Source organism: Ornithorhynchus anatinus, chromosome 14, assembly GCF_004115215.2.
Source record: "Ornithorhynchus anatinus isolate Pmale09 chromosome 14, mOrnAna1.pri.v4, whole genome shotgun sequence".
Lineage (NCBI taxonomy): Eukaryota > Metazoa > Chordata > Mammalia > Monotremata > Ornithorhynchidae > Ornithorhynchus > Ornithorhynchus anatinus.
In genome coordinates, this window is record NC_041741.1 from 52,785,120 (window position 1) to 52,812,318 (window position 27,199).

At 51.8% G+C, this 27,199-nt stretch overlaps 1 protein-coding gene across 4 annotated transcripts in view; it reads right to left on the bottom strand.

Moving 5' to 3' along the window:
• Positions 1-27,199, bottom strand: part of SHANK3 (SH3 and multiple ankyrin repeat domains 3) — a 104,623-nt gene that overhangs the window by 59,549 nt on the left and 17,875 nt on the right. For all 4 annotated transcript variants that reach the window (XM_029078618.2, XM_029078620.2, XM_029078622.2 and 1 more), the window contains exon 11: positions 5,822-6,069. In XM_029078618.2, coding sequence (XP_028934451.1) covers positions 5,822-6,069 — 248 coding nt within the window. The remainder of the gene's footprint in view (positions 1-5,821; positions 6,070-27,199) is intronic.

Sequence of the window (27,199 nt, forward strand, 5' to 3'; positions counted from 1 at the left end):
TGCTTTCCCCACTAGCTTGTAGGGTCTTCGAGGGTAGGGTTCATTTCTTCCAACTCTATCATACTGTACTCTTCCGAGTCCTAAGTACAGTGCTCTACAAACAGTAAGGGCTCAATAAATACCACTGATTGATAGAGGTCATAAATTGATCTATACAGGAGCTTTGTCAAAGGAAACAAGGGGGAATGGTGACCCCTCCAAACCCTCCCAGCTCCAGAGATCTAAGTGCCTCGAGGCAGACCGAAGACACAGTTTGGCCTTGGGTCTCCAGGGTGGAGTTGAGCCCCAGGGTGGCTCCCGGGGACCAACCCACCTCTCCTCACTCTGCTCCTGCAGACTTATCCCACCATGTTCCCAACACCTGGTGTTTCTGTGGGTTGGGGGTGGCTGGCTGGGGTCACTTGAACTTTCCTACGGCATCGCCCTTGCCTTCCCCAAGGACCTACCCCATCTCACCCGCCCCAGGTCTCCATCTAGAAGGCAGTGAAGCCTAGTGGATTCAGCACAGGGCTGGGAGTCAGGAGACCCGAGTTCTAGTCCCAGGTCAGTCACAGAGCTGCTCTGTGACCTTGGGCATATCAATTTTCCTCTCTGGGACTCAGTTTCCCCACCTGTAAAACAGGGATAGCATCTCCCTACCTCACCAGAAGCCCAGGCCTGGAAGTCAGAAGAACCTGGCTTCTAATCCCGACGCCACCCCTTGTCTGCTCTGTGACCTTGGGCATGTCATTTCACTTCTCTGTGCCTTAGTTACCTTATCTGTAAAATGGGAATTAAGACTGTGAGCCCCATGTGGGACACGGAGTGTGTCCAATCTGATTAGCTTGTATCTACCCCAGCACTTTTTACAGTGCTTGGCAAAGAGTACGTGCTTAACAAATACCATTAAAAAAAATCAAGAATTCTGATGATAAAATGAGAAATAATGGGAAATTTCTTTGGAAAAAATTACCCAAAAAGCACTGCAACAAAACCAAAGTATTATTTATCATCATCATCATCAACATCCCGCCTTCTCTCCTTTCATCCCTCTTCTACCCACATCTGCCCTCTGCCCTGTCCCCATCAGTCTCTTTTGCTGGCCACAGGAGACATCCAACCTGAAGAAGCAAAGCAGTATGGCCTAGTGAAAAGAGCATGGGCCTGGAAGTCAGAGGCCATGGGTTCTAATCCCAGCTCTTCCACTTGTCTGCTGGGTGACTTTGGGCAAACCTCTTTACTTCTCTGTGTCTCAGTTCCCTCATCTGTAAAATGGGGATTAAGACTGTGAGCTCTACGTTGAACAGGAACTGTGTCCAACCCAATTATCTTGGCTCTACTCTGTCTGGCCTGTAGTAAGTCCTTTATGAATGCTATTGAAAAAGAAAACAAAACCTGAACAGAACCCTAGTTTCCTATCTCTTAGAACAGCCTGGCCCTACAGAGATCACCCTGGCCAACCTCCTGCCTCTGGTCACAATGAGGATGAGGATGAGGAACTTTCCTTGGAGGGGCAGGTGGAGCGGAGAGCTGTCTAGCAATTGTATATACTGAGCGTCCCCTGGGGGAAAGCACTCTACTAGGTGCTGGGGGGAAAATAAAGCAGAAATAATAATAATAATAATAATAATTACAGTATTTCTTAAGTGCTTACTATGTGTCTGGCACTGAAGTAAGCGCTGGGGTGGATATACGCAAATCGGGTTGGACGTAGTCCCTGTCCCATGCAGGGCTCACAGTCTCAAAACACTACAGCCCCGGCCCCTACCCTCATGGAGCTTATTTTCTAAAAGGGCTAGCTCTCTATGGGAGCAGATGGCCAACCTTCTCAGGCTAGAGCACTCCAGGGTCTGGTGGCCAAGTCTCTCCCCTCCCCCTCGACCCTGCTCCACCACCCCAACCCACCTGCCCCATCTGTCAGAACTTCTTTCCACTGCCTGAGTGGGAGGAGGCTTTGGGAGGGAAGGGCTGGGGCCCTTCTCCAAGCCTCTCTGTGGGACTCTTCCCCCTCGGCCCAGCTTTGTGCCTGGGAAGAGTTTGGGAACAGAATTACGGTGACAGATGCCTCCAGGGAGGGAGGGAGCTGGGGCCAGATGGGCAGAGCCTGCAGGAGGCATTTCCGAAAAGCCACCAGAGATGGATGGCCCCATGCAGGATCAGGATGAGGCAGGCAGGCAATCAGACACAGGGAGACAGTCGGACAGAGACCGTGGGATATGCTCACACAGAGGCAGACTGAGAGACACAGAGGTGCAGGAGGCAGGCTGAGAGACACAGAGACGGGGGGAGGCAGGTCGAGCAGTGTGGTTTAGTGGAAAGAGCACAGGCTTGGGAGTCAGATGACGTGGCTTCTAATCCCACCTCAGCCACTTCTGTGCTGTGTGACCTGGGGCAAGTCACTTAAATTCTCTGTGCCTCAGTTAACCTCATCTGTAAAATGGGGATTAAAAGTGTGAGCCTCACGTGGGACAACCTGATTACCTTGTATCTACCCCAGTGCTTAGAACAGTGCTTGGCACATAGCAAGCGCTTAACAAATGCCATAATTATTATTATTATTATTATTAAAGGGAGGCAGATCAAGAGATGCAGAGATAGGGGGAGGCAAGTCAAGAAATGCAGAGATGGGGGAGGCAGGCCACCAGATGCAGAGCCTGGGGAAGAAAGGCCGAGAGGTGCAGGGACATGCAAAAAGATGCAGAAACAGGTTGAGAGATGTCGAGGCAGGGGAGGCATATCCCGCCTTCACTACTGTATCACCCACCTCGTTGACCTCCCTGCTGCCTGTCTCTTCCAGCTCAAGTCCATACTGCACTCTGCTGCCCAGATCATTTTTCTGAAAAACCACTCAGTCCATATCTCCCCACTCCTCAAAAACCTCCAGTGGTTGCCTATCAACTTCCACATAAAAACAGAAACTCCTTACCATCGGCTTTAAGGCACTCAATCAGCTCTCTCCCACTACCTCACTTCTCTGATCTCCTACTACAACTCAGCTTGCACGCTTCACTCCTCTAACATCAACCTTCTCACTGCACCTTGATCTCATCTATCCTTCCATCAGCTTCTTGCCCATTTTCTCCCTCAGGCCTAGAACACCCGTCCTCTTCATATGCAACAGTTCATCATTCTCCCCACCTTCAAAACTCTCTAAAAATTACATCTACTCCAAGAGACCTTCCCAGACTAACCTCTCAATTCCCTTATCCGCTTTCTGTTCTGGGTCATTTATGCTATGAACCCTTTGAGCAGTTCGATACTCCCTGCAGCCCCAGAAGCACTTATATACACATCCTTATACTCTACCGTTTCCACTATGAGTAAATTATTTAAATGTCTGTCTCCCCCTGAGCTCCTTATGTAAGACTGTAAGCTCCTTGTGGATAAGGATCTTGTCTCAACTCTGTTGCATTCTACTTTTCCAAGGGCTTAGTACAGTGCTCTGCAAACAGTAAACCCTCAACAAATACCCCTGATTGATTGAGAGATGTAGAGATGTGCTTGTCGAGCCGTTCTGCGCCCGGAGGAGTAAGGAGATGGTGCTCCTGTGGGTTCTGGGTTCCTGGGCAGCCGGGGCCCTGAAGACTTTCCTTGTCTGGGAAAGACAGGGCCTAGTTTTTTCCAGTACTTAATACAGCGCTTTGCACATAGTAAACACTTAGTAAATATTATCACTAGTGGGATGGGGAGCCAGGAGACGGGGGCTCCAGGCCAGGCTTTGCCTTTGACTCACAATGGGACCTTGGGCAAGGTCCTGAAGCTCGCGGGAATTCTGTGTTCCCCATCTGCAAAATGGGTAGATCCTTGCTGTGCCCCAGCGACTGTGGAGTCAAGGCAAAAGAAGTGGAATTGCCGATGGGGAACAGATAGCTCTGGAAGTTAAGAAGCAACACGTGAGAAACAGGCCGGTCTAGGAGAAAGAGCACAGGCCTAGAAGTCAGATCTAAGTTCTAGTGCCAGCTCCGCCACTTATATGCTGTGTGACATTGGACAAGTCACTTCACTTTTCTTAGGGCAGCAGCACGGCCTAATGGCAAGAGCACAGGCTTGGGAATCAGAGGTCATGGGTTCTAATCCCCGCTCTGCCACTTGTGTAACCTCGGGCAAGTTGCTTAATTTCTCTGCCTCAGTTTCCTTAGCTGTAAAATGGGGATTAAGAGTGTGAGTCTCATGTGGGACAGGGACTGTGTTCAACCTGATTACCTTGTATCTGCCCCAGTGCTTAGAAGAGTGCTTGGCACTTAGTAAGTGCTTAATAAATACCATAATTATAATTATTATTTTCTGTGCCTCAGTTCCCTCATCTGTAAAATGGGGTTTCAATACCTATTTTCTCTTCTCCTCCTCCTCCTTCTATTATTATTGTTCCTACTTAGACTGTGAGCCCCATGTGGGACCTGGTTATCCTGTATCTACACCAGCGCTTAGTACAGTGCTTGGCACATGGTAAGGACTCCACAAATACCACAGTTATTAAGGGCGGGACTGACCGAGTAACGTGGAGGAGCAGTCCCCTGCCCCACGCCAACAGTGCTGCTCTGCCTCTCCGGAATAAACTTCTCACTAGGCTCCAACTCTAGCCCAATCCCCTCACCACTCACTCCCACCTACCCATTCTTCCTTTACCTTGGATACCTCTCCCATATTCCCCACCCATTTCCCTAATCTCCCTGCCCTTCCGCTTTCAGTCCCCTCCGCTCCCATCTCCTCACCTCAGCCTTTGTCCCTGCTGCTACCCTGAGGAGCCCTGTCCCGGTCCTGTCCCCATCCTCCCAGGGAAGGGAGGGAGGGGGAAGGTGGGGAGATGGCCAGGCTGAGAGTGGTGTGGGTGAAAGGCCTGGGCCCCCTGTGGGATGGTGTAGTCTTCCCTGCCTGATCTCAGGCTCCCTGATGAGGAGGCACTGGAACCTGTCTCACTTTCTTGCGAGGGTGCCAAGGGGCAGGGGGAAGACAAGGGTGGGAGTGGGGCGGGGGCGGGGGAGGGGGGGGCGGAAATCAGAAATTCCCCATCCCTTCAAAGTCTCAATTCTGACTTGAGGCTGCCTCTCCCTTTCCCATCTCCGGCCCGGCCCTCCCAGCTTGGCGTCTTGTGCACCTGGCCGCAACAGGCTCTCTCCCAGCCCCGGCCCCTCGCACTCGGCCTCGATGGACGCTCTGCCAGGCCGGCACCCCTTCCCTTTGGTCCCAACGGGGGCTCTCCCAGCCTAGCGCCCCCGAACCCAGCACCGACAGACACTTTTGCAGCCTGGCCCTCCTGCACCCGGCCCCGACGGGCGCTCTCCCAGACGGGCGCCTCCGCATCCAGTCCCGACGGGCGCTCTCCCCGCTGGGCACCAGTACACCGGGCCTGATGGGCCCTCTCCCGGCCCGGCACCCCCGCACCCGGCTCCAACCGGTTCTCTCGCAGAGGGGCGCCGAACCCCCGAGGCCCGACCGGTTGTCTTCCAGAGCAGCCCCACTGGCCCGGGCCCCGATGAGCCAGCCCCCTGCCAGAGCGGCACCGCTCCACCCGGCCCCGGCCCCGGCGGCCGCTGCCCAGCCCAGCCCAGCCCAGCCCAGCCCAGGCCAGACCAGGCCAGCCCAGCCCAGCCCAGCCCAGCCCAGCCCAGCCCAGCCCAGCCCGAAGAGATGCTTCCCGAGCCGGGGCCTCTGTCCCTGGCCCCAACCCCGGCGCGGGGCCCCGAGCCCCGAGGGGCGCTCCCCAGCCTGGCACCCTTGCCCCCGGACGCGGCGGATGCCCCCCAAGCTAGGGCGCAGCCCCGACGGGCGCTCCGCCGGCCCGGGCCTCCCCCGGGACCCCCGGCGGCCCCCGCCCCTTGGCCCTCCCCGTCGCCCGGCTCACCCTTGACGGCTTCCCCGCGGTGCAGCTGGATCTCGCCGTCGCCCTGCGGGCTGTGCGCCTTCACCACGATGAACTTGCGTCCGGGGACGGCGCTGTAAAGTTTCCGCTTCGGGCCCCGGGGCGGCGCGGGGGCCGGGGCCGGGCTCAGCGGCCCAAGGCCGGGGCCGGAGCCGAGGCCGGGGCCGGGGCCGGACCCGGGGCCGGACTCGCCCCCTCCGCCGCCGCCGCCGCCGCCGCCGCCGCTGGGGCTGTAGACGAAGACGTAGGTGACGGTGGCGATGCCCGGGGGCAGCTCGCAGGCGAAGCCGGCGCCCGCGGGCAGGGCCATGGCGGCCGGGCCCCCGCCGGCTCCTCGGCCCCGCCGGCCTCACCGCAGCCGCAGCCGCAACCGCAGCCGCAGCGCTCGCCGCGCTGGCCGCGCTGGCCGCCCCGGGCCGCCGGGGGCCGACGCCCGCTGCTCGCCCGCCGGGGCCCGGCCCCACCCCGCGCCCGCTCCATGGGCTCCGCTCCGCTGGGCTCCGCTGCGCTCGGCTCCGCCCGGCCGGCCGGCCCTCCGGCCCGCCCGCCGGCCCTCTTTCCCTCCCTCCCGCCCGCCGGCCCTCTTTCCCTCCCTCCCGCCCGCCCGCCCTCCGGCCCGCCCGCTCAGCTGCGGCCGCCCCCCTGCCGCCCGCTCATCGCCCCGCCCGCCCGCCCGTCGGCCGGCCGGGCCTCAGGGGGCCGCGGGGCCGCTCCCCCCGGTGCCCCCGGCTCGCTCCATGCCGCTGCCCCCGGCCCGGTCCGGTCCTGCCCTCCGTCCGTCCGTCCGTCCGCCCGTCCCTCCCTCCTCCCCTAGGGCCGGCGGCGGCTCCTCCCCTCTGCGGGCGGCGCGGGGCGGGGCGGGGGTCCCGGGGGTCCGATCGCTGGGTCCCAGGCTCCAGGGCTCCCGGACTCCCGGACCCCTGGACCCCGTTCCGAACCCTGCCCGGGGTCCCTCGCCCCCTCCTCCTTCAGCGCCGCAGCCTCTCTGCCTACCGCCACCCTTCCTCACCACGGAGGAGACCCCCGGCCCTCGCCTAGGGGAAGGTACCCCACCCCTCCCCATGGTAGTGGGGACGGGACCGGACGGGAGACATCCTGCCCCTCGCTATGGGGGGGGAGGGGGACACCACGCCCCTCACCATGGGAGAGATCCCTCCCCTCACCATGGCGAGGGGGCGGGGAACGGGGGGGGGGGGAAGATGACACACTCTGCCCCTCATCATGGGGGAGACTCTCCACTCCTCACTACCGGAGAGACAACCCCACCCTTCACCATCCGAGAGACATCCCATCCTTCACCATCGGAGACACACCCCTCAGTGTGGGAGCCAACTCCACCCCACAGTATGGGGGGACACCCCGCCCTTCGCTATGGGGGGGCACCATACCCCTCACTATGGGAGGGATGCCCTACCCCTCACTATGGGAGAGAAGTCCAGTCCAGGCTTTGGCAAAGCTGGGGTGACTTCCCTGATCTGGCTTCAGGGCTTCAGACCTGAGCCTGCTGAGAACTCCCCAGGGTCTCTGGCCGAAGGGGTCAGCCCGGGCCTCTCCTCTTCAGCTACCCATACCGCTAATCATAATAATTAATAATTACGGTATTTGTTAAGTGTTTACTACGTGCCAAGCACTGTTCTAAACGCTAGGGTAGATACAAGGTGATAGGGTTGGACCCAGTTCCTGTCCCATGTGGGGCTCAAAGTCTCAAGCCTCATTTTACAGATGAGGTAACTGAGGCATGGAGAAGTGAAGTGACTTGCCCAAGGTCACACAGCAGACAAGTGGCGGTCGGGGTTAGAACCCGTGACCTCCTGACTCCCAGGTCCTTGCTCCATCCTCTATACCATGCTGCTTGTCTAGCTACCCAGGGGGCCGAGACCTAACACGCGAAACCTTAGCACCCCCTCCTCGACACTCCCAAATATATGTGGACTCAATTATTTGCTTTGACTACTCTCCCCCTTTAGCGTATAAGCTCCTTGTGGACAAAGAATGTGTGACTTCTTCATTCGGCCCTCCCCAAACAACTAAAACAGGGCATCGCACCAAGTGAGTCCTTAGTACGTGCTATTGCTGCTACGGTTAAAGAGGGCCGTGGGAAAGAGAGTGTATGCATTCCCTCTCCTGGCAGAAGCCGGGACTCCCGCTCCCCAGCGCAGCTGCACACCCCCGCCCTTCCCGCCTTTGGGACCCAAGCCAGGACCCTGGGCCAGGGCTGGGCAGTCTTCCTGGGGCCTCCCCGAGGGGGTGGGGGGCAGGGGAGAGGACCAGGTTTTTCTGCTAAGGGGTCCAGCTCTGGCACTGCTTGCTACATGACATGATTGCTTGTGCCCATGGCTTTATCAAGAGTATGGCAAGGCTGGTATTACTACACGTGCCACCCCCTCAGATGTATATATATGTAATGACTCCCCCCTGCCCCTTCCTGGGAGGAGAGTCATGTCCCCCCCATTGGGCTGTGACCTGGGGCAACAGCCCAGAGGGCAGGAGAGAACCGGGGGTGTTGAGGAGACCTAGTTTCCAGCGCTGTCCAACTGTCAGAGATGGTGGAGGAGGGTCAGGATGAGAGGACAGGGCGTGAGCCCGTGCAAGGGGGGCAGAAAAGTCCATGCGCAACTCCATCTTTGCCTTTCTCTGAGGCTCAGCACGGACCCGCTCTGGCCCTATTGCTCACTCCTCCTGTCCTGTCTGGTCTGGTCTGGTCCTGGGTCAGACACCCCAAGGACCCGCCCTCACCCCCAGTCTTTGCTCCTGCGCTGTGCCAGCCGATGCTCCGGGAGCCCAGGCTGCCCAGCTGAACGTGGCCACCAGCCCCGGAAGCTCTGCGTCCCAGGCTGTACCTCCCTGGCATTTGACCTTGTAAAGATGTTTGGGGTCCAGGGCAACCAAAGCCAGAAAGATCCCCGCCCCAGTCCCAGCCCCAACCCCAGAAAATGGAGGAGATGCTCACTAGATCTGGATACCCTGCACAGAGTAAGCACTCAAAAAAAAAATGCCACTGATCGACTGATGTGGAAAAATACCCAACTCCCCTTCATCCACACGCCCGTCTAGTCAATCCCACTCAGTTTGGGTGTCTGGATAGTGGCAGCAATGACGTTTACTGAGCGCCCCCTGGGTGTCATGCACTCAACTTCACGCTCGGGTTTGGGAGTGAACAGCAGAGGCTCGAGATGCGGAGCTTATACTTGAACGAGGTCATTCCCCGGGCTGGGCGGACGGATTGCAAGTCAGTAACCCCTGGGCATTTGGGTCGGCCCTGCTTGGAGTGCTGGGATGAAAAAGGCCTGACCCAAGCAGTCCATCAATCACTCAGCGGCCTTTATTAAGTGCCTACTGAGTGCTAGGCATTGTACTGGGTGCTTGGGGAAGTACAGGAGGAGCAAGATCCAAGTTCCCTGCCCTCAAGGAGTTACAATCTATTGGGAGAGACAGACAGACAGACAAAATTAAATGGTAATAAATACCATTGGGGAAAAATAATTACAGACAAAGGATGATAATAAAAGCAGGCAGAAGAACAAGGATAAAACAGGAAGAGGAACAAACACATCAGGATGAAACAGCTGAACAAACAAATGTACAGGTAATTACTATACAAATGATCTCTCTATATGGATATATATGTATGTATATATATATATATATATATATATATATATATATATATATATAAAACATATGTACAGGAGTGCTGAGGATAGGATAAAGGTCACGAATACCATGGCTTGGTGTTGGCCTGATGAACTGAGGAGCTGTGAATTAACCAGGGAAGGCCAGTTGCAAGAGGGATCTTAGGGAACTTTGAAGATGGGGGAACTGGGAAGGAACAAAGAGTGAGCTGGGGAGGAATGGGTGAGGAGAAGAAGAGATACGTGAGAGGGGGAGACCTGGAGCAGAGCCTTGAAGCTAATGGTAAAGAATTTCTGCTTGATGCAGGAGAAGGTGGGAATCACACCTTCAAGAAACACAGTAGCGCCCTGGATTGTCAGCAGGGGAGTTGGATAGGTGAGCAGATCAAAGGTGGGGGGGACAGGGCCAGGGGGATTGTAGAATAATAATAATGATAATAATGGTATTTGTTAAGTGCTTACTATGTGCCAAGCACTGTTCTAAGCTCTAGGGTAGATTCGAGGTAATCAGGTTGTCCCATGTGGGGCTCACCCTCTTAATCTCCATTTTACAGATGAGGTAACTGAGGCACAGAGAAGTTAAATGGCTTGGCCATGGTCACACAGCAGACGAGTGACAGAGCCAAGATTAGAATGGGTTCTAAGTAAATCTAATCTGACTCCCAAACCGGTGCTCTCGCCACTAATCCACGCTGCTTCTCTTAAGAACCTGAGGGATAGACGCAGACGGAGGATCAGGCAGGGCAGAGGCAAGTGGAATGGGGAGCCTCCTGTGGGTGGGGATGGCAGTTATTCCAGTTGGAAGGGTTGGGGGAGGGTTGGGGGAATACATTCACTCCTGAAAAGGAGGCACATCCTACTACACCTTAAGACCCATGAGGGCAAATCTCGGTCAATATTTGGGCCTGGGGTGGTGCCAGTCACATCAATGCCTGTTGTGGTGGTGGTGGTTGTAGTAGTAGTACTACTACTAGTAGTAGTAGTATTGATCAATCAATCAATCAGTGGTATTTATTGACTGTTTACTGTGTGCAGAGCACTGTACTAAGTGCTTGGGAGAGTACAGTATAACAGAGTCGGTAGGTATGTTCCCTGCCCACAGTCTAGCAGGGGAGACAGATATCAATATGAACGAACAAATTATGGATATGTACATAAGTGCTGTGAGGCTTACTGACCCATTGTTCTACTATGTAGTAGCAGTAGTAACAGCTTATTGAGCAATGCATTGTAGTAAGAGCTGGGGAAGTAGGAAACAAGCAAATGACACAATCCCTAACCACAAGGAGCTTCCATTTTAATGAGTGTGTGGGGACCAGGGCGTTAGTCTAAAGGGGATCTTGGCCTGACCCCTTGAGCTCCCCAGGGGGTCATCTCCACACTGACTGGAGAAGGACTGGAATCTGGCGTAGGCAGTGCTCAATAGAGCACGGGTCCGGGAGTCAGAAGATGGGTTCTAATCCCAGCTCTGCCACTTGTCGGTTGTGTGACCATGGGCAAATCGCTTCACTTCTCTGGGCCTCAGTTATCCCTTCTCTAAAATGGGGATTGAGACTGTGAGCTGCACGTGGGACAGGGACTGTGTTCTACCCAATTTGTTCGTATCCACCCCGGCGCTTAGTGCAGGGCCTGGCACACAGTAAGCGCCTAACGAATACCACAACTATTATTATTATTACTGATAAATGAGATTGGCATGGCCTAATGGGAAGAGTCCTGGCCTGGGAGTCAGGGGCATTGTGTTGTAATCCTGGCTCCTCTGCTTACCTGCCGTGTGACCTTGGGCAAGCCACTTACCTTCTTTATGCCTCAGATCCCTCATATGTAAATGGAGATTCAATACCTGTTCTTCCCCCAACTCGGACATGAGCCCCTTGGGTACAGGGAATGAGCCTGCCCAGATTATCTTGTTTCTATCTCAGAGTTTAGTACAGTGTTTGGCACATAATAAACGTTGAACATCTATAATAATAATACGGGTATTTGAGTGCTTATTATATATTGAGCACTGTACCAAGTGCTTGAGAGAGTACAAGACAATAGATTTTGTGGATACAGCCCCTGCCCACAAGAAGCTTACAGTCTAGTGGGGGAAACAGACATTAAAATAAATCACAGAGGAATCAGCGGTGTCTAAGGAAGTGGATATAAGTGCTGTGGGAGTGGGGGTGGGTAAGTATCAAAGTCCTTTGGGAATACAAACCCAAGTGCAAAGGTGATTCCGAAGAGAGCGAGAACAGCAAGGGGAGAAGAGTGGTTAGTCAGGGAAGGCTTCTTGGAGGAGATGTGGTTTTAATAGGGCTTTGAAGATTGGGACAGTAGTCATCTCTCAGGTACAAAGTTGGAGGGAGTTACAGGCAGGAAGAAGAACCTGGGCAAGGGTTCAGCAGCGAGATAGGTGAGATCGAGGTACAGTGGGCAGGTTGGTGTTAGAAGAGCGAAGTGTGCGGGCTGCACTCTAGTGGCAGATGTGCCAAGTTTGGTAGGGAGTAGAGGACTGATTGAGTGCCTTCAAGCAGATGCTGAGAAGTTCCTGTTTGCTATGGAGATGGATGGACATGGACTGCAGATTCTTGAAGAGTGGGTAGACGAAGACTGAATTTTTTTTAGAAGAATGATTCAGGCAGCAGAGCGAAGTATGGACCAGGGCCGGAGGCAGGGGGTGAGCAAGGAGGCCGATGCAGTATTTCAAGGTGGGATATGACAAGTGCTTGGATCTGCAAGGTAGCAGTTTGGATGGAGAGGAAGCGGCAGATTCTAGAGATGTTGTGAAGGTAGACTTCCAGGATTTTGTGATAGACTATGTGGGTTGAATGAAAGAGACGAGTTGAGGATAATGCTATGGTCGCAGGATTGTGAGACAGGGAGGATGGTGGTATTATCTACAGTGATGGGAAAGTGGGGGTGAGGAGAAAGTTTGGGTGGGAAGATGAGGAGTTCTGTTTTGGGCATATTAAATTAGAGGTTAGTTTGACATCCAAGTAGAGATGTTCTGATGGCAGGAGGAACTACAAGACTGTATAGAAGGAGAAAGGGCAGTACTGGGTCCCCTTCTTTCCTCCAGCTACACCCATTCCCTTGGAGAACTCACTCTCCCTTGGAGAGTCAGTGTTACGGAAGTAGACTGGGGAGTCACCCTATTAGAGATGGAAGAAGAAGCCGTGGAAGCGAATGAGTTCTCCAAGGGAGTGAGCATAGCTGGAGAATAGAAGCGGGCACAGAATTGAGTCTCGAAGGTCCTCCACAGTTAGGGGATGGGAGGCAGAGGTGGAGCTGGTAAAAAGAGGAGTGGCCAGAGAGGTAGGAGGAGAACCCAGAGAGGACTGTGGCAGGGGAGACCAATGTTAGATAGGGTTTCCAGGAGAAGCATGCGGTCCATAGCGTCAAAGGCAGCCGAGAATTCTAGAAGGATTAAGATGGAGTAGTATGTGTCGAATTTGGTAAGAAGGAGGTCATTGTTGACCTTAGAAGAGGGGACAGTAGCCAGATTTCAGGGGGTCAAAGAAAAAATAGGAGGAGAGGAAATGGAGGCAGTGGTGTAAATAACTCATTTGAGGAGAATGGAAAGGAATGGTAGGAGGGAGGTGGCATGATAACAAGAGGGTGCCATGGAGTCAAGGTTGTTGGTTTGTTTTTTTTTTTTGGAAGAATAGGGAATGTGTGGGTATGTTTCAAAGCAGTGGGGAAGGAACTATTGTTGTGAGTGGTTAAAGATGGTGGTCAAGGAGGGAAGAATCAATCAATCATTCATTAGAGAAGCAGCGTGGCTTAGAGGCAAGAGCAGGGGCTTGGGAGCCAGAGGACAGGGGTTCTAATCCCAGCTCCTCCACTTATCTGCCATGTGACCTCGGGCAAGTCACTTAACTTCTCTGTGCCTCAGTTCCCTCATCTGTAAAATGGGGATTAAGATTGTGCGCCCCATGTGGGACAACCTGATTACCTTGTATCTACCCCAGTGCTTAGAACAGTGATTGGCACATAGTAAGCGCTTAACAAATACTATCATTATTATTATTATTATTATTATTATTATTACTGGTATTTATTGTGCCCTTCTGTGGGAGAAGCAGCACAGTCTAGCAGGGAGTGCCTAGGTCTGGGAGTCAGAGGACCTGGGTTTGAATCCCGGCTCTGCCCTTTGTCTGCTTTGTGACCTTGGACAAGTCACTTCACTCCTCTGGCCCTCAGTTCCCTCATCTGTAAAATGGGGATTAAGACTGTGAGCTTCAAGTGGGACAGGTACCGTGTCCAATCTGATGACTGTATCTGCCTGAATGTTTAATACAGTGCCTGGCAATAGTTAGCGCTCAACAAATAAAATAATTAAATTAATTAATACTTTGTGCAGAGCACTGTATTAAGCACTTGGGAGAATAACTGTATTAAGCGCTTGGGAGAATACAGAACAGTTGAGCTGGTATACCTGATCCCTGCCCACAGGAGTCTAGAGTGGGAGACAGACATTCAAATAAAATACACCTAGGGGAGATGTCGGTGTATAAGCATATGTACGTAAGTGCTGTGGGGCTGAGGGTAAGGTGACTATCAAGTGTTTTAAGGGGAACAGATCCGGCTCCTCACCTTCCCTCCTAAGCCCTGTCCTCTCCCTGACTTCCCTATCACTGTGGACGGTACGACCATCCTTCCCATCTCTCAGGCCCGCAACCTCGGTGTCATCTTTGACTCGGCTCTCTCGTTCACCCCACACATCCAATCTGTCACCAAAACCTGCGGGTCTCACCTTTATAATATTGCCGAGATCCGCCCTTTCCTCTCCACCCAAACGGCTATCTTACTGTTACGGGCTCTTGTAATATCCCGGCTAGATTACTGTGTCAGCCTGCTCTCTGATCACCCTTCCTCCTCTCTCTCCCCACTCCAGTCTATTTCTTCACTCCGCTGCCCGGCTCATCTTTCTGCAGAAACGCTCTGGGCATGTCACTCCCCTTCTTAAAAACCTCCAGTGATTCCCTATCAACCTCCGCTCAAAACAAAATCTTCTCACTCTAGGCTTCAAGGCTCTCCATCACTTTGCCCCCTGCGACCTCTCCTCCCTTCTCTCTTTCCACTGCCCACCCTGCACCTTCCGCTCCTCTGCCGCCCACCTCCTCACTGTCCCCCATTCTCACCTATCCCGCCGTCGACCCCTGGGCCACGTCCTCCCGCGGTCCTGGAATGCCCTCCCTCCTCACCTCCGCCAAACTCATTCTCTTCCCCTCTTCAAAACCCTACTTACAGCTCACCTCCTCCAAGAGCCCTTCCCAGACTGAACTCCCCTTCTCCCTCTACTCCCTCTACCGCCCCCCTTCACCTCTCTGCAGCTAAACCCTCTTTTCCCCCCATTTCCCTCTGCTCTTTCCCCTCTCCCATCCCCTCAGCACTGTACTCATCTGCTCAACTGTATATATTTTTATATATTTTCATTACCCTATTTATTTTGTTAATGAAATGTACATCGCCTTAATTCTATTTATTTGCTATTGTTTTAATGAGATGTTCATCCCCTAGATTCTATTTATTGCTATTGTTCTTGTCTGTCCGTCTCCCCCGATTAGACTGTAAGCCCATCAAAGGGCAGGGACTGTCTCTATCTGTTACCGATTTGTACATTCCAAGCATTTAGTACAGTGCTCTGCACATAGTAAGCGCTCAATAAATACTATTGAATGAATGAATGAATCCAGTGCATAGGCAGGGTCGAAGGGAGAGTGAATAGGGGAAATCAGGGCTTAGTCAGGGAAGACCTCTTGGGAGAAGATGTGATTTTAGGAGGGTTTTGAAGTTGAGTAGAGTGGGGGTCTGTTGGATATAAAGGGGAATTAAGTTCCAAGTCAGAGGGACTTTGATGGCACACATGTCTGCTGTGTGACTTTGAACAAGTCACTTAACTTCTCTGTGCCTCAGTTACCTCACCTGTAAAATGGGAATTAGTGCTTGATTAATTAATAATTAATGGGAATTAAAAATGGGAGCAGTATGGCCTAGTGGGCCTGGGAGTCAGAAGGCCCTGGGTTCTAATCTCGTTTCCACCACTTGTCCACTATATGACTTTGGGCAAGTTACGTCACTTCTCTAGATCTCAGTTACCTCTTCTGTAAAATGGGGATGAAGACTTGGAGCCCCATGTGGGATAGGGACTGTGTTCAACCTGATTAGCTTGTATCTATCCCAGTGCTTAGTACAGTGCCTGGCACATAGTAAGCACTCAAAAATACCACAAACAAACAAACAAACCCTCCCTCCTACTTGGAATTCCCTTCCTCTTCACATCCAACAACCCATTACTCTCCTCATTTTCAAAGCCCTCCTGAATTCACATCTCCCTCCAGGTAACCTTCCCTGATTAATCCACACCCTACTCCCCACCCTACTCCCCCTTCCTTCTGCATCCACAAGGCACTTAGGTCCATATCCCCTAAGCACTTTGCTACACAGCAGCCCCCAGCCCCTGCCATCTTCACAGCACTTTTATTGTTATTATCATCATCATTATTATTATTTTAATGGTATTCATTAAGTACTTACTATGTCCTAAGCACTGTACTAAGTGCTGGTATAGATACCAGCTAATCAGGTTGGACACAGTCCATGTCTCACATGGCTCTTGCAGTCTTAATCCCCATTTTACAGATGAGATAACTGAGGCAGAGAGAAGTTTAAATGATTTGCCCGAGGTCACATGGCAGGTACATGGTGGAGCTGGGATTAGAACCCAGGTTCTTTGACTCCCAGGTCCAAGCTCTTTCTACTAGAAAGAGGCAGTGTGGCTTAGCGGAAAGAGCACGGGCTTGGGAATCAGAGGTCTTGGGTTCTAATCCTTGCTCCGCCACTTGGCGGCTGTGTGACTTTGGGCAAGTCGCTTACCTTCTCTGCGCCTCAGTTACCTCATCTGTAAAATGGGGATTAAGACTGTGCGCCCCACGTGGGACAACCTGATTACCTTGTATTTATCCCGGTGCTTAGAACAATACTTGGCATATAGTAAGTGCTTAACAAATACCATCATCATCACTCGGCTACACTGGTTTTCATATATGCTTATGCACATATCCTTATGCTCTCCTCCTTCCACTCCCTGAAATTTATTTTACCAGTAATTTATCTGTGTCTCTAGATTGTAAGCCCCTTGCGGGCAGGAATCATGTCTACCCACTGTATTGTATCTGTTTGTTGTTGTCTTGTTTTCTCCGAAGCACTTAGTACAGTGTTCTGTACACAGTAAACATTCAAGAAATACCACTGATGGGTTAATTGATTGTTGTGGTTGTGGGCAGAAAACTGAGGAAGTTGGAGGTCATGGCCGTGGGCAGGAAACTGAGGAAGCCGGAGGACTTGGTTCATTCAGAACCACAGGTAATTAGAAGAACAGAGATGAGTAGGAGGGTACTCGTTAGATGCATGCTGGGCTGGAAGGTCCTCAGCTATTCAGAAAAGAGTGATGGAGGGAAACAGGGATGGGACCTGCCTTGTCTTTCGAGTTTTCAGAGAGAACGGGATTGATTAGTGTGTGAGGGTAAAGTGAGATGTGGAGAGATAAAGGGCATTGTCCCCAGAGGGCCTAACGATTCATTCATTCAATCCTGTTTATTGAGCGCTTACTTTAACAATTATAATAATGTTGGTATTTGTTAAGCACTTACCGTGTCCCAAACACTGTTCTAAGTGCTGATATAGATACAAGGTAATCAGGTTGTCCCATGTGGGGCTCACAGTCTTCATCCCCATTTTACCGATGAGGCAACTGAGGCACAGAGAAGTTAAGTGACTTGCCCGAGGTCACATAGCTGACAAGTAGCAGAGCCGGGATTAGAACCCACAACCTCTGACTCCCAAGCCCGTCCTCTTTCCACTAAGCCACGCTGCTTCTCACAAAGCACTGTACTAAGTGCTTGGAAGAGGACAATACAACAACAGACACAGTCCCTTCCTATAATGACCTCACGGTTTAGATGGGGAGACAGACATCAATATAAATAAATAAATAATGCATAAATTACAGATATATACGTATGTGCTATAGGGCTGGGAGGGAAGGTGAATGAATGGACCAAGTCAGGGTGATGCAGAAGGGAGTGGGAGAAGAGGCGAGGAGAGCTTAGTTAGGGAAGGCTTTTGGAGGAGATGTGCCTTCAGTAAGGTTTTGAAGTGGGGGAGGGTAATTATTTGTCTGACAAGCGGAGGGAGGGCATTCCAGATCAGAGGCAGGATGTGGGCGAGAGATCGGCAGAGAGTCTCATGACCAGGTGGGGAAGGTGAAGGAGGGATCAGGGTTTCGGCAGTCAACTTGCCAAAGCCACTTTGATTAAAATGTGCTGGATGTTAGGATGTTACCCAGAAATATGGTGGGTAAAAGCTCAGGAACTCAGGCGTTATTGCTAACTGCTGACATTTCCTGAGGAGTATGAAACTGAGAATTCCCCTCCCTCTACCCCACTTTCCACTCTGTTCTCTTACTTCCCCATGCACCCCTTTTTCCCTCTTCCTAGTTCCTCTTCTTCATATTCCCCCATCCTTTTTCTCTTCCTTTCCCCTTGTTTCCCCTTTTCTTCCACCTTCTCTCATGTCAGTTTCTCCCTCTTTCTTCTCTTCCTGTTCCCTGTCAATTAATCAATCAATCATCTTTACTGAGCCCGTATTATACTAAGCTCAGAGAAGCAGTGTGGCTTAGTGGAAAGAGCATGGGCTTGGGAGTCAGAGGTCATGGGTTCGAATCCTGACTCTGCCACTTGTCAGCTGTGTGACCTTGGGCAAGTCACTTAACTTCTCTGTGCCTCAGGGACCTCATCTGTAAAAAGGGGATGAAGACTGTGAGCCCCACGTGGGACAACGTGATCACCTTGTATCTACCCCAGCGCTTAGAACAGTGCTTGGCATATAGTAAGCGCCTAACAAATACCAGTGTTATTATTATTATTATTACAATGCACTGGAGTTTGTAGATATGATTTCTGCCCACAAGGAGCTGACAGACTAGAGGGGGAGATGTCACCCTTGTTCCCTCTTTTCCTCTTTGTAAAATCTTTCTCCTCTACCAATTGTGCATGGGGAGTCCCAGACTCCCTAGAACCTTTATCCTGCCCAGCTTCCTGGGATTTTCCACACGGCAGCAGCTTTATGGGGAAAGTCCTCAAAGACCAACCTTAATTTAGTACCCAAGAGGGAATCTTTCCTTCTCTTTTCCCTCCTATCTGTAATTTCTTTTGTGTCTGTGTCCTCTACTATATTGTAAACTCCCTGTGGGCAGGGATTGTGTCTTCCACCTACTGTTCTCCCCCAAAGTGCTCGATACAGTGCTCTGCACCCAGCAGGGGTTCATTAAGAATTATTGATTGAAACAGCCTCTTCCTGACTCCTTCTCTGTCCCTGCCAAGGACATCCCATGAGCACTAGATCTCATAGGAAGGCAGGAGAGTTGTCAGCAAGACAAAGAAATGAACTTTAGGAGAGTGAGTATGAACAGAGTCATGGCCCTTGGGTGAAGAGGAAGTTCAAGTAGCTAAGGAGTCCAAGAAGGTGTCCTGCAGACCCAGAGGTAGGCTCCACCAGCACGGAGGAAAGCCAGCCGAGGGGGACGAGGCAGAGAAGGACAAGGTGGCAGCATATCGGCCAGACCCAGAAATCGACAGAGGCCTGAAGGTTGAGTGGAAAAGCTGCAAAAGTGGAAATTAGGGCAGATACTAAAGAGGAGAATAAAAAAAGAGCACAGTTGTGTAGGAGCAAGATTAGAAAAGGAAAAGTTGGAAAGGAAATGCAACTAGCACAGGGCATAAAAGGAAACAAAAAAACATTCCTGAATTATGTTAGGTAAAAGAGGAGGCCCTCCCGGCCCCCTGCCTGGCAGGCAAAAAGGCAAAGCTGATAACAGAGAGCTCGGAAGGCAGGGTGAAAGGCTTTTCACATCTTTTTTGTTTCCATTTTTCCAAAAAAGATCCAATGCGCACAGCTGACCGGGGCCGGCCTCTCTTGTGAAGGAGGGTTGAAAGGTCTAAGCAGAGCAGGGACGCAGGGAAAGGGTGGGGGGCCTGAAAAGACAGGGTGTCTTCACTGAGCGGGGCTCAGTCTTCACTGAGTGGCTTGCAGGGGAAGGGGCTTGAGGGTCTGGTGAGTGGCTTGCAGAAACCGTAGCTGTCAGCTGGGGGAAATCTCTGAGGTCTGCAGAAAGGCAAATGTTCCCATTGCTGAAGAAGGCTGGCCCCGGGAAGGGCTACCAGAACTGATGGCAGCCACCTGCTTCCCATCTCACATCTGGGAATGAGGCCCCTTTTCAGGTCTCAGTGACCCCACAGATCCCAAGTGTGGCTTCCTGAGCAGTTTCCTGGGCACCATCTGCAAGCCCCAACGGCCAAGCGGGTCCACCAGCAAAGTCCTAGAATGCCGCCAGTCCACTGTGCAAATGGAAATCCAGGAAAATAGAGGCGGTGGGGCTCACATGCACGTTGGTATGAAGGCCTCGAAGTAGGGTGTTCACAGGAAGGGAGGAGGGGCCCAGTAGGTCCCAGGCAGGAAGGGTTAAAGACCAGGGAAGAAGCCAAAACTCTGATCCTGAATCAGAGCTCAGTCCTTTTGGAAAGCACCAGCAGCAGACACACAGACAGAGCTGCAAGGGAGGAAGGAGTTAGAAGAGAGCCTGCCCTCACTGAGTAGAGATTTTAGGATGATCACGAGACAGACTCAAAGGTAGCGATGTCCCCGCAAGCCCACTGGAGCGGTTATTAAGCAGTGTGGTCTAGTGGATAGAGCACAGGCCTGGGAGTCAGAAGGACCTGGGTTCTAATCCCAGCTCATCACGTGTCTGCGGTGTGACCTTGAACAAGTCATTTAACTTCTCTGAGTCTCAGTTATGTCATCTGTAAAATGGAAATTGAGACTGTGAGCCCCATGTGGGACAGCGACTGTGTCCAATGTGATTTGCTTGTATCCACCCCAGTGCTTAGTACAGTGCCTGGCATATAGTAAGTGCTTAGCAAATGCCACAGTTATTTTTATTACCAGTATTATTATATGATGTGGAGTGGAGTATTGGACTTCTTACCCTCACCCCCAACGGGGATAGAGCCTGCCAATGGCTTGGGAGGCTCGGGGCCTCTCCATTAGAAAATAATGAAAATAAATTACCAATTCACTTGACCTCAAAAAACAGGCAATCCCAGGAAGCAACCATTTTGACTCTGTGAAGAGCAATTAATGGGGTCAGAGGGTTTAGTCCATCAGCTGCCTAGAGGCAGAGCCAGGGACCAGGTGGTTTCCTGGGTTCCTTCCTGGAGCTGGGGTTAAGGAAAGGGGCTAGGCTAGGGCTGGGGCCTGGGATGGAGCTGGGTCTGGGGCTGGGGCCTGGGATGGAGCTGGGTCTGGGGCTGAGAGGGAAGGGCTAAAGATTATCTAGTAGATTCCTCCACCCTTCTTCTTTATTTGACTGTGCTGTTCTAAACTCCTTCACACCTATGACTTCGCAGAGGGGACTCCCTCTCCCTTCAAATCTGCCAGACAACATCCCTTCTCATCCCTAAAGGCCACTGAAATCCTTCCTGAGTCTACACGCCCCTCACCCTTGATTTTCCCACCTCCACTCCCTCACTTTTGCAGCTTCCCTGACTTGGAATTCCCTTCCCTCATCAGTTGGACCTCAGCTCTCCTCACATTTAAAACCCTCCTAAAATCCTACCTCCTTCAACAAGCTTTCCACCAATTAATTTCCCAGCATCTTCTGAGCCACATCATTCCTTCCGCCAACTCCAACTCTTTTGAACTTATTTTTTACCCCTTTTAGCATTCATGTAAATATATATGCTCAATTATTTATTTTGACTGCACTAGTTGTAAATGTGTTTGTTTGTCCCATTGTAATCACATTGTGGTAGCGAAAATCTCACTTCATTAATCTGTATCAATCAATTAATGGTTTTTACTGAGTACTTACTATGTGCAAAGCCCTGCCCTAAGTGCTTGGGAAAGTATAATAGAGTTGGTAGACAGCATCCCTGCTCAAAAAGAGTTTATAGTCTACAGGAGGAGACAGACAAAATAAATTATATGAACATCAAAAAGGCTCTCAGTAAAAGCTATGATAGTTACTACGCTACTCCTCCTCCTCCTCTACCAGCTGCTGCTAACTCCCATGTCTGGGGCCCAGACAACTCCACCTCCAGGATTGGTTCAAGGTACACACACCTCAGAAAGGACGTCTACTCAAGCCAAACACATCAAAACTTGTACGAGTGTAGCAAAAAAGAGACCAAAGAAGTCTGGGCTATGCCCTGCAGACCATGCCAAAGGACACGTATGACCTACGGAGGATGTCAAGGATAACAGGAGCAGAGCGCTGCTGTCCCCATCCCAGCCAAGTGCTTGTGCCCGGCCCTACTGGTGCCAGGCTTCCTTCTGCAGAGCCCCACCCTTGGCCCCACCGAACAGTCTTTTCTTCTCCTCCCTCTGCGGCTGCAGGAACCCCCCACTGAATGTCCCAAACTTCTAGAGGAATGACTCCTCTTCCAGAGGCTTACAGAAGCAGGCAGAATTCAACCCCCAACCTTCACCTCCACCTCCAGAGGGCCGGGCAAGGGAAATTCAGGAGGAGCAGCTTCCAGAGGGTCGGAGAAATTTCAGGAGATTCCCCCGGGGTGGGTTATCAGAGGAAAGGTAGGGTCTTCAGAAAGGAAAGTCAGGGGTGGTAGAAGATATGAGAAAAGTTCCGCAGATCCCCTGGTGCTGGATCCTTGATGGATTACTAGTGGGTGAAGTTAGGGGTGTAGGGATGGGACATTGCGAATCCCTAGGCCAGAGGTTTAGGGGGGCAAGCAGAGTCCCATTAGTCCAGGCGCAATCTGCTCACTGAGGACAGTCCTGGGCTTGGCTCAGACATGGCTGGGCACCAGCTTTCATCTCTTTGGATCAAGGACTTGCCTTCATTCTTTTCTTTCAAGAAACAGAAGTTGCCATTTTGGTGGTAGGGGCCCTCTCTGCAATCAATATTCCCCAGATCCATTCCTTCCTCTCTATCGTGTTAACTATTGCTTTGATTCAAGCCCTAACCACTTCCTATCTGGGTACCACAACTTCCTCTTTATGGATCTCCCTCCCTCCAGCCTCTCCCCTCTTCTGTCTACCCTACACACAGCTGTATGGATCAGCTGAAAATGCTGTTTGGAACCCCTCCCTCCCTCCTCGAAATCCTCTGACAGCTGCTCATATCGTTTCCTGTCCAACAGAAGCTTCTGACCATCAGCTTCATATCGGCACCCTTTTCCCACCCCCCTCGTGCTCATACTCTTCATTCCTCCCAATCCAGCCTACTGACTGTATGTCTTTCTTCACTCTCCTGACTCTGGCCCGTGGCTTCTACTGGGGACTCCTCTTCCCCATCAGTTACACTAAACCACATCCCTCCCCGGCTTCTAAGCCTTCTCGAAAGCCAGCTCCTTCTCCAGGGGACCTTTCCACATTCATCCTGTCACCCCTCCAACCACCATTGCACTCGTGCCAAGGTTTGTTCATCTATTTATTGATTTCCTTATTTTCTTTTATTATTATGGTATTTGTTAAGTGTTTCCTATGTGTCTAGCACTCTTTTAAGCACTAGCTCTTTTAAGTTAATCAGATTGGACACAGGCCCTGTCCCACATGAGACTCAAAGTCAGGGAGAGCAGAACTTGACCCCCCCCCCCCCCCCATTTTACAGTTGAGGAAACAGGAGCACGGAGAAGTTAAGTGAGCTGCCCAAAGTCACATAGAAAGCAATTGGCAGAGTAGGGATTAGAACCCAGGTTCTCCGACTTGCAGGCTTGTGTTCTTTCCTCTAGGCCACACTGCTTTTGTTCTAATCTATTGTTTTGTTCTCTTATTCTCTTGCAGATTGTATGTTTGGCAGTTTGTGTCTGCTTGCCTCCCCCACTAGATTGTAAAGCTCCTTGACGGCAGAGACTATGGCTCTTTTAAGCGAATTGAAAGGTCTTGAGCACAGTGATGGGTTTTTGGCACTGCCAGAAGCTGACACTGCTGGGCAAGAATCCTGGGGGGATTGAGGAGAATTTACCCATTGTGGGTGGAGGAAAAGTTGCTGTCTCCTGTTAATAAATGAACTGTGGTTAGAAGGCTAGTCCAAGATGGAGGTCATGGGGCCAGAGGGCCTGGACACTGAGCCTCCGAGAAAGAGGAAGCCGCAGCAGCGACTGGGCTCCGTCTGACAGTACTCCCAGCACTTCCACACGGGGACGTGCATCCCCTCCACCTGGAGTCCGAAGGGTTTACCCAGGTGCCAGCAGGGAGCAGAAGGAAGCACGTCCAGGTGGATGGGAAAAATAAGTCGGGAAAAGGACGAGACCCAAATCTAATGTGGTTGTGTGTCCAGCAAGGGTAGAGAAGAGGATGGAGAGTTACATTCTTTGAGGAATCGGGGGGAAAGGGCTGGGATTCAACACTTACCAGCAATTTATGGCATGGAACTGTGGGAGTTCCTCCAGGCTGAGTTCTGGGTCCCCTTCTATTTTCTCATTCTCTTGGAGAACTCATTTGTTCCCATGGCCTCAACTATCATCTCTCTGCAGATGATTCCCGAAACGACAACTCCAAGCTTGATCTTTCTCCTTCTCTGCAGACTATTTACTCCTGCCCTTAGGACATCTCTATTTGAATGTCCTGCCAACACCGCAAACTTGACAAGTTCAAGAAACTCCCCCCCAAACCCTCATCTTCCACCCAGACCCTGTCTTCCCCCCTATTTTCCCATCACTGTAGACAGCACATATTCAAACTGTCACCAAATCCTGCCGGTTTGACCTCCACAGCATTGCTTTAATCTGTCCTTTCTTCTCCATCCAAACTGCCACCACAATGATCCAAGCACTTATCCTATTCCACCATGACTACTGCATCAGCCTCCTCCCTGATGTCCTTGCCTCCTGTTTCTCCTCACTCCAGTCCATACTTCACTCTGCTGCCTGGATTATTTTTCTACAAAAACATTCAGTCCATGTTTCCCCCGCCTCAAGAACCTCCAGTGGTTTCTCATCCACCTCCACATCCAACAGAATCTCCTTACCATCAGCTTTGAAGCACTCAATCACCTTGCCTCTTCTTATGTTACCTCACTGATTTCCTACTACAACCTAGCATGCTCACTTTGCTCTTCTAAGTCCAAACTACTCACTGTACTTCAATCTTGTCTATTTTTCTGCCAACCCCTGCCCACATCCTGCCTCTGGTCTGGAACTCCCTCCCCTTTAGTATCCATGACCATCACACTTCAAAGCCTTATTAAAATTACTTCTCTTCCAAGAGGCCTTCCCAAAATTCTCATTTCCCCTACTTCCTCTCCCTTCTGCATCACCCTTGCAATTAGATTTATACCCTTTATTCACTCCACCCTCAGCCCCGCAACACTTATGTACATATTCCTAATTTAGTTTAATATTTGTCTCCTGCTCTAAACTGTAAACTACTTGTGGGCAGGGAACGAGGCTAACAGCTTTGTTGTATTGTACTTTCCCAAGGGCTTAGTACATTGTTCTGCACAAAGTAAGTGCTCAATAAATATCCTTGATCGATTGATTGATACCAGGGAAAAACTAGGAGTGTCCAGGGGGAAGTTAGGAATGTTAGAAGGTCCATCCTCAAAACAGTAGAAGGATGTCTCAGAGGATGACCAGCCCATGGTTCCTCCAAGTATCCTGATGCTCCCTTCCAGAGACAGAGTCCTGGACCGGGTGATCTAAGGAGCTGACTAGGGGAGGCATGACACAAAGAGTTTTAATGCGGTGATCTGGTTTGGAGGGGAAATTGCCCTATCTGACTGTTTCCTCCTTTGTCATTGGAGAAGACTATGTGAAAGGTCCAGTCGTATTCAACCTAACCTCTCCTTCCAGGCTTGAGGCTGGAACAAGGGGCCTGGAAGCCAGTATCAGATGCTATCCCATCCACCAAGAAACTCTTCCCCCTACTCTGCTTGGGGATTGGGGAGGCAGTAGACTGGGAGCTGCTGCTGTTCCTGGCTGGGATCCGCAGGCCAAAAGGCCAGAGGAGCCAACCAGATGCTGGGGTGCTGCCAGGGGCAACAGGGGAAAATGGGGGGGGAAGGCTTAAATTCAGGCAGATAGAGAAGCAGTGTGGCCTAGTGGAAAGAGTCCAGGCCATGGAGTCAGAAGGACCTGGGTTCTAATCCCAGCTTTGCCACTTGACTGCTGTGTGACTTTTGGCTAGTCACTTGGCTTCTCTATGGATTGTTACTTCATCTGTAAAATGGGGATTCAATCCTGCTCTCCTCTGCTACAAAGACTGTGAGCCCCGTGTGGGACAGGGCGTGTTGTGCAACCCGATTATCTTGTATTTACCCCAGTGCATAGTAAGTTCTTAATGAGGGATGGAACTGGCATGTAGCTGGAATGGGACTGGAAAGCAATTGGGCTGTGATTGGACTTGGACTCAACTGGGACTGGGACTGGGCCTGAGTTTGGGCTTGGATGGGATCAGGGGTGGGGCTGGAGCTGGGCTGGGGTGGAACAGGAGAGCCAAGGTGCTGTCGCTTCTTGGGCTTCCAAGACTCTGAGACCCCCTTCAGCCCCCCTGGACTGCAGGACTTGGAGTCCTTTGGGCTTCGGAAGATGGGCTTGAGACTGAATGGTGCCATTCCACTTAATTTCAAGTACTCCTTGCTCCACCCCCTGCAAATGCAGAGAGCCTTCCTTCTCCTTGCCACGAACCCCTCCTCTCTCCCAGGGCTCAATTGGCCTTCTTCTCAGAGGGCTCCCCATTGGCCCCAAGTCTACTCTCACGGCTCTCACGGCTTTGACTACCATCTCTACGCAGATGACACGCAGATCTACATCTCCGCCCCTGTCCTCTCCCCCTCCCTTCAGGCTCGCATCTCCTCCTGCCTCCAGGACGTCTCCACCTGGATGTCGGCCCGCCACCTAAAACTCAACATGAGCAAGACTGAGCTCCTCATCTTCCTTCCCAAACCCGGTCCTCTCCCAGACTTCTCTATCACCGTTGATGGCACGACCATCCTTCCCGTCTCTCGGGCCCGCAATCTCAGTGTCATCCTTGACTCGTCTCTCTCGTTCACCCCACACATCCTATCCGTTACCAAGACCTGCCGGTTTCACCTCTACAATATCGCCAAGATCCGCCCTTTCCTCTCCACCCAAACGGCTACCTTATTGTTACGGGCTCTCGTTATATCCCGGCTAGACTACTGTGTCAGCCTTCTCTCTGACCTCCCTTCCTCCTCTCTCGCCCCGCTCCAGTCTATTCTTCACTCTGCTGCCCGGCTCATCTTCCCGCAGAAACGATCTGGGCATGTCACTCTCCTTCTTAAACAACTCCAGTGGTTGCCTATCGACCTCCGCTCCAAACAAAAACTCCTCACTCTAGGCTTCAAGGCTCTCCATCACCTTGCCCCTTCCTACCTCTCCTCCCTTCTCTCTTTCTACCACCCACCCCGCACGCTCCGCTCCTCTGCCGCCCACCTCCTCACCGTCCCTCGGTCTCGCCTATCCCGCCGTCGACCCCTGGGTCACGTCCTCCCGCGGTCCCGGAACGCCCTCCCTCCTCACCTCCGCCAAACTGATTCTCTTTCCCTCTTCAAAACCCTACTTAAAACTCACCTCCTCCAAGAGGCGTTCCCAGACTGAGCTCCTCTTCTCCCTCTACTCCCTCTGCCATCCCCCCTTTACCTCTCCGCAGCTAAACCCTCATTTTCCCCTTTTCCCTCTGCTCCTCCACCTCTCCCTTCCCA